Source organism: Larimichthys crocea, chromosome XVII, assembly GCF_000972845.2.
Source record: "Larimichthys crocea isolate SSNF chromosome XVII, L_crocea_2.0, whole genome shotgun sequence".
Taxonomy (NCBI): domain Eukaryota; kingdom Metazoa; phylum Chordata; class Actinopteri; family Sciaenidae; genus Larimichthys; species Larimichthys crocea.
The window spans coordinates 8,397,983-8,409,184 of record NC_040027.1 but is presented as its reverse complement, the minus strand read 5'-3'; the positions used below and the strand labels follow the sequence as shown (position 1 = coordinate 8,409,184).

Below are 11,202 nucleotides of genomic sequence, written 5' to 3'. Positions count from 1 at the left end.
GCAGTGATTTTTCTTATTAACTGAATCGTTGTTTAGACACAAAATGAGTGGAAATATTCTGGTTCAAGGTTTTCTCACAAAGATATTCAATTTACAAAGATTGAAAAAAACATTTCTCAAGGAAGATTTTCAAGGAAGATATTCAAGAATCGTTTCTGCTTTTAAATATTCAGCTCCAGATCACTTTAAACCACCACAATAAGCATCGTCAGACTGTTAACTTAAGTATATAAAGTTTTTCAAATGACTGACAGGAGGTTCAAAACAAAATTTATTCAAATTGTTCACATATATATTTGGAAACGGCTTCAAATATTTGGCTTAATCTTTGGCAGCAGTAGAAGCAGTGGGGTTATTTCAGAGCTTTCATCTCTTTAGCACAAATTATTACAAGCCTCTTGTGACTCGGAGCGGAGCAGTTTATTGGTCCAACCCCTCACTGGATTAATCAAACATGAGCAGCACTGGTTAAACTGTGGTGTATCGAGAAGGACCGGGACAGGAGCGGAAAGGAGAGGGCCCACTCGGGAAATCATCCAGGAAGACTGGGTTGTGAGAGGGCAGCGGCTCCATCAAGGCCTGCCGTTTCTTGCGCTCAGGCCTCTGGTAGCGGAAGTTGAAGGGTGGTCGCATCGCCACGGGGCCTCCTATCTCTTCAGAGGATGAACTGAAAGGTTGCGCGGCCGGTGGTTGCTGTTGCTGGTTTACTCGATCTTCAGCAGACTCACTGGAAGATGAGCTGAGAGGGTTGGTGGGGTTAACCACAACAGCGGGGTCAAAGGGCTCAGGGTGAACGGGCGTGGGGTCAAACGGCGCCGGTTCAACAGCAGGTGGCAGCGTGGGGTCAGAGGGAACAGGCTGCGGATCATTTCCTGCGTCGTCAAACAGAGACGGGAAGGTTGGGATCACGGGGTCCGGGGGGAGGTCGTGACCCTGAGGCTGCACCGGTCTGAGGACGTCCACGCTCTGCAGACGGAACAGACAAGATCACACCAAAACAGAAAAAGTGTCTCAGTCATGCAATATTACATTACACGCCGCAGCTCGAAAAAGGAGTGAGGAGACAACATAATTATAGCACGGAAGCATACAATTTCAAATCTCACACATACGTTTATACACGCACAAGCACAGCATACATCCAGAGACACTACACACACGATGACAGTATAATTATATGGCCAGTGGCATTCATTCAGAAAGTTAAATTAGCATTTTAAAGGTTGCTTTAGTAAAAAACGTGAAACAAAACAGAGCATAAAACATTCATCACATCACGAGCAGGCAGTGTGTTATTACATCGGCTGACTGCAGTCCCACGGTGCGGAGGGATTGGCACTTCATATTACATTCTGCTGAAGTTTTTTGCACTTTACTGACAGACATATTTTAACGCACTCGAATGTTCTGCTTTGTTCTGTTTTTCTTTTTTTCCTGCTGTGGGTGTTAAACCTCTCTGCTGTATTTAATGCTCTGTCACAGTGACAGATTACCACAGGGGAGAATCTAAATCATTCTATTTGATTGTGTTTAAGTCACATTTCATATGAAGGTCAAAGTGTCCCCATAAATCTAATTTATTTCCGGCGTTTGTCAATAAACAATGTGAAAGCTCTAGAAATATAGCATAAGATGGTGCACAACATCTTTTTTGACTGTTCTGTACCACGACACCAGGGGAAACTCTTAACGTGAAGGTGTGATAGTAAATAAATATTCCTTAACCGCTTCCTGTACCTGTATCTTGAACATCTCACATGACACCTGAACATCAGGATGCACATTCAAGTCTCCGTGCACGGATCCTGTGCAGAAACCTGCAGTCTGAGGAGAGAATGAGACATTTTATTCATTTCTTTTGGGATGACAGGGTCACTACGAGGAGAGAGCAGGAAGGGTAAAAACATATAAATAAATAATAATGGAAAAAAAAGGGGGTGTGCTGTCATTCTTCAACAAAAGAATCAATTAGCGCAGCCTTTTAGTGTGTCAGTTTCAAATCTAGAAATTAATCTGTCATGTCATCGACAGATTACACTTCCAGGAACTGCTCCAGTGATAATAAACAAGACTCTGACTCATGTTTATTTAAATTTTTTAAATGAATTAGCATCATGACAGTGTCAGACCGTCATTTATTTTTTTAAATAAATGGAGCACCTTCAGATAGATAGATAGATGTTATTTGATTATGTTTTGTCCTTAAAACAGGGGTCTTCAACCAGGGGTCCATGACCCTTAGGGGGTCTGCAGAGGCACTGCAGGGGGTCCGCCAATTATTGTCATAATAATTGACAATTTTCACCAAAACAATGTTGAATATGAGGGTGCAGATCATTGAGAAACTACAAACAGCAGAGGCATTTGCAGCCTAATCAGTGGACATGTCCAAAAACACAACCAATAATATTTATTACTTATAACTCTTTTATCAATCATAAACACATACAGGCTTATAACCCATCGTGAGGTTAATAATGTAAAATAAAAGCTGAATAAAGTTAATATAAAAGTTATTATAGGCCAAAAAAAATTTGAAATATAAATCTCATGTGGAGGTCCCTGCTCTGTTTGTCTTAGAAGAAACATTTTTCTGTATGTTGTTGCATGTTGTGTACCTCTGTGTCAGAGTCACGCATTCGCCGCTCGCAGGTGCCTCTTTCTGTCACTCCCTCCGGACACTCTTGGACTGTGTACTCCACAAAGCTGGCTTTCACAGGCACAGCCTCGAATATGAAAAAATAACATGTAAGGAAAGCGCAAATAAACAGAGATATACAGGCAGACGCAGAGCGGCGGTGTTGTTGCTGCATTGTAATAATGGCTACTGTCTTGGTTTCATAGCACAAAACTGTTGCCTGAGGTGAGTTACTGTATGCAAAGATAAAATATACTGAGGTTTCATACCCAAGTGAACTATTCAATTTCTCATTTGCTGCCCAAACAAAATCATGTCCAGACAGTGAGGTCTAAAGTGCCTCTGGTAATCCTCTGCAACCCTGCCAGACTCTTGTATCATTATGGTTATTGTGGAGCAACAGCAGCACTCATCTGGCACACTGAAGCAACAAAAGTGCACTGTGCCGGATGTTCATGTACACCCAGAGAGAAGGTGTAATTTCCCAATAAATATAACATTCAACACATTGTTATGCAATGAAATCAGCCCCCCCAGAGCTTCGTTTGTCCAATCAAAGTCAACACTCTGGTCGTATACCTGCGCTGAAGCTCTCATGATCTCCTTCACTCCGAGGTCTGCACCGAGCGTGGACTGACGCTTATAGGACGCCAGGGTGACGCGAGCAGCGTCCACGGCCTGTTGGCTGTCCAGAGGCAGCAGGAGGGGGCAGGTTGGACAGGTCTGGTAGAGCTTCTCTGGAGGATCTACAGACACCAACACAGATGACAAATATCTGCACTGAATTGTCTAACAAAATATTACGAGCAATAAAAGTATTCATTAGAATTCAAAATGTCTCCATGCACTACACTCACACAGCTGTTTAGGGTGAAACTAACAGACATTTGTCATGGCCAACATTTTGATTTGTCCTAATGGGGAATGCACAGGTGTAACTAATTGCATTTATTAAGGCTCAGTCCCATTTAGCTGTGCAAGTGTGCCGTGATTAAAGTTATTAGTTACACCTGTTTGTGATAAATGAAAATGTCTACAGGGAGAAAGAGTTATTCCAAGATAGATTTTCTTTTCTAACCACTTCAAATTCATAATTTTACTTGATTTGTTTAAGGTCCGAGGTTTAGGGGGGGTTATTGTCAGTCTCTTCATGTACAATAATAAATCACGACACGGGGGGAATAAATAAAATTCCATTCCCTCAGGCTCCTGTGTGTATAATTATGAAACCAATCAGTGCTTACACTTTGTGTTCAACTGCCTTTGTGTGAGAGGAAAACAAATTACAGAAGCGATGTCAAAGTGCTAATCTAATGACGTGTTAACGTTACCTGGAGTAAGAGTGCAGTCGTAGCTGTACAGGTAGGAGTATCCCTCCGGTGTGTGCAGGACGGTGGTGTTACAGTTTCCAGAGATTTGCTGAAAAGAATCAAATAGAGAAAAAATAACAATGAAAGCTGCTTCACTGTAAAGATTTAGCATGAAGCGACCGTCCAAGACACACAGACCTTAAATGTGTGTGTTCTTGTACTGCTATCACTTTGAGGACTGAAGTTTTATAACATAACACCGAGGACATTCTGTGAAGTGAGGACATTTGGTAATAAAACTTCATTTAGGTGTTTGTTGCACTGCACTTTGTCTATTTGTGTCTGTAGATTCTCCTTAATTCATCGAAGATAACATTAGATAATGCCTCATTTGCATATTTTAAATTACATACAATATAATTTATATATCTGTGAGAACATGCCTCATTTTCATATTTGCATTTAGTGAACATGGTTAGGCGCTGGGCTGAATAAAACCTCCAAAACCAGCGGTGGCCAGTTTGGCTGAGGTGGTTTTTTCCTGCCGAGTTTGGCTGTCAGCGGATCGCTACATAGCAATTGTTCCATCAGGAACATCTGTAAATCACCTCGGCAGTGTAACATTACTCCCTGTTGGTCTCAGAGGCTGTTCTTTGGCCGTAACAGCAGATTCAGTTAGCAGCGGTTAATTAGCAGGTAGATACTTAAGCAAGTCTGAGGTTAAAGCTAGGGAAAGAGGGAAAAGCAGCAAATATATTCTGTATAAAATCTGTATCTGGACTGTATCAAACAGGAAGGAGTCCACTCTGGCAGTGTCACTGGATGTAAAATTAGTTAGAACCCACTTTTGTTTTATAGTTTATCAATAAATGACAAACTATGAAATGCCCCAAAACATCTAAAAAATGACTTCTTGTCATTGTTAGGCAGATTCTGTGATAAAAAAAAACACATTTACAGTGCAATGAATGCTCACAATTACAGTACAAGCACAAACACATGTTTTTTGTTGAGGTGTGTGTGTGTGTGTGTGTGTCCTACGGTTTCCATGAACGGTCTGATGTCACAGCGTTTCCATGGTTTTGGGCTGCCTATGTAACACTTGGTCTCCAGGACATCCAGGTCCAGGTAATACACATTGCCCGCTGGGCCCTGACATGCACAGTCAGACAAACACACAAGTAATGAGAGAGAGAGGAAATACAAACAATGCCATGAGCTCAACAGCAGCAGTGCTTTAGGTTATGTAAAGATACATATCCACTGAACAAGCACCTTCATTTGTTCAGTTATAGCTCTCAGGAGCTCTTTAGCAGGTGCTCCGTGTAATTCCCTCTAACACTTTGGACGATATTGATTTGGAGCCGCAGCACTAAAAAACAAATGTCAACAATTTGAGCAGGTGTAACGACATCCTTTTTTTCAGGTCATGGAGTCGAAACTGAACCTCAATTAAGACTTGATCTATCCCACACAGGCTACAGGCTACAGTAGCCCTCAGCAGCTGACATGCAGCAGAGTGAAGTTCATACGGCCTGTTGTGCAAGGTTTGTCCCAGTGGAATCCTGGACTGAAATGACCTGGACTTTATTAACAGTCACTTCAGTCCTAAAGGCCTTTTTTCATGAGGCGTGAAAGAGGATGGCTTATTCATTTCGTATACATCAAAGTCTGTACTTCCATTTTAATGTTGTATTTATTATAGGCGACATGCACTGATGGCGATCATTCACAACAGCGTGCCGGAGAGTCATATTTATTGTTGTTTTTAGTCGCCCACTAATGTAATTGCTGCTATTTTTCATGTCTTTGATGTAATGTAGCTCATTGAGAAGCAGATTTGTATTAGATGTGATATTGGGCACATTGTAACAATGGCAGAGGATGATTTGTGATTAGAAGTCTGACTGTAAACTGTCATTTCCAACAACAAAACACCACTGGTTAAATCTATTAACGTGTGACGTTCTTTTATCACACGGGGTGTTTTGATATTTCAGCAACAGCAGAAGGGAAAATAACCTTTCCACCCCGCTTCCCCTTGTTAAACATGAACAAATCACCCACTGACAGAATATTACAATAACCCCAGGCACATCTCCCCCCGCTGGGCATTCGTCTCTGTACTGACCTGAGCGTGCAGGTGGACATTTGCAACGCGGTTGAGGGCAAACTTATAACCCAAAGTGCGATCCTCATTGATGTAAGTGACAGCCAGACGAGACAGCTTCTCCACAGCTTTGTCGTTACAGGGGATGGGAGCGAGTTCAATGGGCGCCAGTGCAAATCCCTCGCTGTACACACACACGGACAGCAAGGACAAAAGCAGTAATAACGTGCAGATGTGTTTGTCCATGGTGGCAGAGGTTCAGACAGGAGCTGAAGGCACACAGCGGGTTTGGAAGTGAAGTTTGTTCTCTCGTGTTTGCGCTCAGTCTCGGACTTTTGGAATCAAAACAGGATGTGTTGAAATGATGCCAAGGACAAAGTTTGATGACAGAGGGCTGATTTTTGTGAATGGAGGTTCCAGTGATTAGTTCAACCTGGAAAACAATCTTTCCTGGAAGACAAATCGACATTTTATTATGATATACACACATTTAAATGCACACTGGTATAAGATTCAAAGCTAGTTAATTCTCAGTGCAAAGGGGGGGGTGTTTTCATTTTGACCAAATGATGCATGTAAGAGAACTAATTTAATGCAATAACCCTCAATTACATTATAATTTGTACCAAAGAAGTGCATTGTGGGTCATGTTTTCGTGGCTGTAATATAAGCATCCCGCCATGAGAGGTCACTGTGAGTCTGGTGTGCTGTACTGGTGAGACATCTGGTGAAACTGTTGGTCCATCAGGCAGAACTGGGTTAATGATTCTCACATATCCAGTTAATTAGACTTGCTGTTGTGTTAGAAGCTCCTAACTCTGATTTCTGTGTTTCCATGACTGGAAAAACTAAAGAAAGGACGTGCTGCATGTATTATTATTATTTATTAAAGTCTGTGTAAAAGCAGTTCCATGTTTTCTTTCCAGACACATTAAATATGTTGGGGAAAAAATACGTGAAAAGACTTTAAACGATGTATTACTGAAATGTGGAGTTAGAGGTTCAAACAGTTTGATGTGGTGATCATTAACATAAGATTTGCATAATCTGCAAAGTGGGTGTGGCAGTCCTGGAGCTGAGAATTAATTTTCACCTGATTTTGACACCTGATTTCATAAACTCATCGATATATTTGATCATTTAAATTCGTCTTGGTCATTAATAACACGTTCCTCTTTAGTCTGATGAACTCCATTTATTCTGACTTTACACTGACTTTAAACAGTTGCACTGTGTGTTATGGGCGGGGTTCACACTTATCTGGTATTCACATTGGTTCCATTGTTCGCAACGAGATTGATTAATGTCTGCGGTGAAGAACAAAGCAGGACACAGACAAGCACACACACGCTCTCTCTCTGTCTGCGTAACACGTTTTACACAGATTTTCTTAAGTGTGACACAAAAATACATGAAAGATTTTGTCTGAAGAGAAAATGTAATTTTTATCAGGCGTGTTAGCAGCGAGGCTCTGGGGGTGTCTGACGGTCGGCTGGTCGGTCGCCTCTTCACTTTGATCCAGACATAAATCTCTGCATTGTGATGAAATTTGCTGCATTTTTTATTTTTTTTTGGGTCCCTGCAGAATCCTTTTTAATGACTCTGCTGATCCCCTTACTTTTTTTTTTTTTATCTCGTGCCACCAGAGGATCAGGTTTTCACTTATTCAGTGAAGTATCTCAGCTTCCTCCTGTGGACTGGCGCCACATTTCCTACACACAAGAATCATGGTTAAACTCAACGATATATCCGAGGGACTTTTCCTTTAGCACTCGCAGCAGGTTGGACCAAGGAGAGAGTAACCAAGCGAGGGGACACAAGAGTAAATGTGGGACTGACTTTTAGTGGTTGGTGAGAGCTTGGTGAAATAAAAGGCTGAAAGACAGACGCCGAGCTGGGCTGACTGCTGCTGGACTAGTCAGTAAGACATGTTAAACTAAGATGGACGAGACTAAGACACACTTCACGGCACTGATGAACAGTAAACTGTAGCTGCCGTTAGTTAATGTAAGCTCAGTTTGTTAGCTGAGCTTTAGCGTTTGTACCACAGACCCTCTGGACTACCGAGAAGAAGAAGAGGAGGTGTTAGGAGGGGGTTGTTGATGGAAGAAAAAGCAGTTGTTGGTGAAATAAAAGCCTGAAAGACAGACGCCGAGCTGGGCATCACTCTGAAACTAAGCTACAAAAATACCAATTTTTACACAGTGTTGCTTTATACAGTTCCAAATTCAGGTTTAATTTCAGCAATCAGGTAGAATAAAGGCAGCGATTATCTGTGATGGAGCAATTTGTTCATGTGATTCATGTAGGTGGTTTGTTTACTTTGAAGGCTGGATATTTAACATCAAATTCAAGCGTGGCGGCGTCTGTCTGTGGAAAATCATTTAACCTATTTCAAATATTCACTGAACCAGGTTGAGCTCTCGACAGAGGCTGGAGGAGGGAGAGAGACTCACTCGGCTGAACAAATTCTGCTAATATCAGAAGAAGAGCTGTCTCAATGTTGTGTGTATCCTTGTGTACGTGTGCGTGTCCGTGCGTGTGATTCCATACAAGAGAAAGCGCGCTCGCGTCCGTGCCCGTGTGCACATTTGACCGTGCAGAGAGCCGTGATTGCATGCGTCAGTGTTACCAGCAGCTAGTTGTGTTGCAGCAGAAAGCAGAAAGAGTCTGTGGGGGAGAGATAAGAGCGGCGAGGCTGCTCCGAGGACTCGCTCTACCAGCACAACGCCAGAACCAAGTTAGACAAACCTCCTTTGATGTGAGCACAGAGTAATCTCCCCTTGTGCTCGCTGCGGAGAGATGCCACGCTGTACTGATGCCCGGGCCCAGATACGATGGGGCTGCTGCCACTGGAGCTCCTGCTGTTCACTTTGTGCAGAGCAAAGCAGGGAGGAGAAGAGACGTGGTGTAAATACTGTTTTCACTGGAGTTACTTGTAATGGAAAGTTTTAGTCTGACATGGTTTAAATGCTGTTGTATTGTTTTCAGCAGAGAATTTCAGTATAGCATGGTCTAAATGCTGTTTCACAGACTGTTCCACCTTGGCGAGAACACATATCTGGGGGAAATTCTGGCAGGAATCTCCTCCTGTGTCACATCGCTTGCCAGTAGGAAAAGAAGAAGAATTGGTTTGTTCACTGCACGGCACATTTAAGACAAATAAAGCCAGTGCCGTTTCTCCTCTTTGCCTTTATAACCACATCCTACCTGGGATTTGTGAGTATTTACATTTTGTCTTTTATCATCAGTCTCTCTCTCAGATACGTGTGGATGAATAGAAGAAAATTACAGGATGACAGCCAGCTTTTATCTTTTGCAAATCATCCTCTTCATCTCCATCTCGCATGCTTTCATTCGCACAAACACTTTTGTCTTTTTCGCTCATTCTCACCGTTTGCATTTTCTTTCTGGGGTTTTTTATTCCTTCACGGGAAGCTGCTGGGATTTCTTCTTATCTTATTGGTCACAGTCCTCACAGAGAAGGGAAGACATTAGGATGGAGAGAGAGCAGGAAGAAGGATATTGTGGATAATTCCCTTATTTAATTGGTTTCAAACTTTTTCTCCCCTGGAAGACCTTCCTACGCCGATGTGGCCAAAAACATTGATGCTAAAACTATTAACTTTGACCGTAATTAGTCAAGCTTTGAGCTCACATTAACAAAGCTTGCGCAGTTGATTGGCATTCTCTGCAGCAGTGGCCACAAATCCCTGTCATTTTACATGGATAAAGTCGTCGGCTTTAGACTCTTAATTTCCCCGTCGTGTATTCAACTTCTCCAACTGCAGCCACGCAAAGTAAACGAGAAGAGGACGACCGCACTGAAACATGAGTTGCAATATGAGAAGTTTCATGTTTTTATGCTCGCAGTTAGTCGGTGAAAAAGAAGAATACGCTCTTGAATTCTAAACCTTGATATTTTATATCGCACTACGACCTCACCAAGGCTGCTTCCTGACAATGTTTGTTGTCAAATAGCAAAAGTCAGCTCAATTATTTATCTTTTTGCAACATAACACTGCAAAGAAATGTTGTTTTTCCCAAACCTTTTCATGGGTCAAGCCTCCCAGCCTGCTCAGGCCTTGTCTTGCATGTTTTATTGTATTTAAGTCTGTGTAAAGGCAAATCCTCTATGAAAATGCATTAAATTTGTTGTAAAATAGTTGCTTAAAACAAGTGAAAAGACTTTGAACGATACATTAGTAAAATGTGTTTGGTGTTCAAACTGTTTTTCACCAGTTTTCAGTCTCAGGATTTTGTGGGCGGTCCTTAAAGGGTGGCTCGATGACACGCTGAGGCCACCCTGAGCAGAGAGACAGAGAGACTCATTGTTACCTGATTTTGACACCTGATTTCATAAACTTGTCGATATTTTTAATCATTCAAATTTGGCTGGGTGGTTAATAACACTTTCTTTTTTGGTCTGACAAACTCAGAACATTTCCTCAGACTTTAAAATAGAAAAACACTGATGCAGCAGATGTTCGTACACGACTTCTGGCTTGTCGTTCACAGAGCTGTCCGTCATCACACAAATTGGAGTGAGTGAGAACAGATTCAAAGACACAGATGAGTCGCGCAGTAAACGACGCTGTCAGTTTAAGTCACACGGAGAATACAGAGACGAACGCAGTCGTGTCAGGGTGAATTACAGAAACCCAGGGCTGGGATGATGACGCACAGTATGAGAGACTAGCTCAATCACTGAATGTGATTGAAGTGCCATGTGTGGTACTCCAAACTCTGGCCCTTGTGATGCATTGCCCGCTCCTCATTTTGCCTCCTTGGCCAACTCTAAGATGCATCATGACCAGTCACCTGCTACCCGCTCCTCCAAAGAAACATAATTATGTGGCAGTAATATTGAGGCGATTTGGAAGAAAGTCTTAAAGGACACGGTGTGCATGATTCGGTGTTATCTCAAGGTGAGCCTGCAGGTTGCAACCTGCAGAATATTCCTCCTGTCAGCTATCCCTTTCTAAGTATTTAGAAAAATCTATTGTGGCAGCCACTTCAACATAAAAACAGAGTTTAGTTTGTCCATTCTGGGCTACTGTGGAAGAGACCCAACCTCTGTAGCTGTGAAATGAAGCCGGAAACTGCATTTCCTCAAACGTCCACTTGAGGCTGGTTCCAGAAGT

General features: G+C 42.3%; 1 protein-coding gene across 1 annotated transcript; it reads right to left on the bottom strand.

Moving 5' to 3' along the window:
- Positions 1 to 248: 248 nt before the first annotated feature.
- Positions 249 to 6,379, bottom strand: si:ch211-262h13.5 (alpha-2-HS-glycoprotein). Its single transcript, XM_010745390.3, has 7 exons — positions 6,080 to 6,379; positions 4,990 to 5,100; positions 3,970 to 4,057; positions 3,218 to 3,384; positions 2,619 to 2,726; positions 1,738 to 1,824; positions 249 to 966 (listed from the first exon to the last, which is right to left on the bottom strand). Exons 1-7 carry the CDS (start codon positions 6,302 to 6,304, stop codon positions 469 to 471), a joined length of 1,284 nt encoding a protein of 427 aa, XP_010743692.3. The 5' UTR covers positions 6,305 to 6,379; the 3' UTR covers positions 249 to 468.
- Positions 6,380 to 11,202: the final 4,823 nt, after the last annotated feature.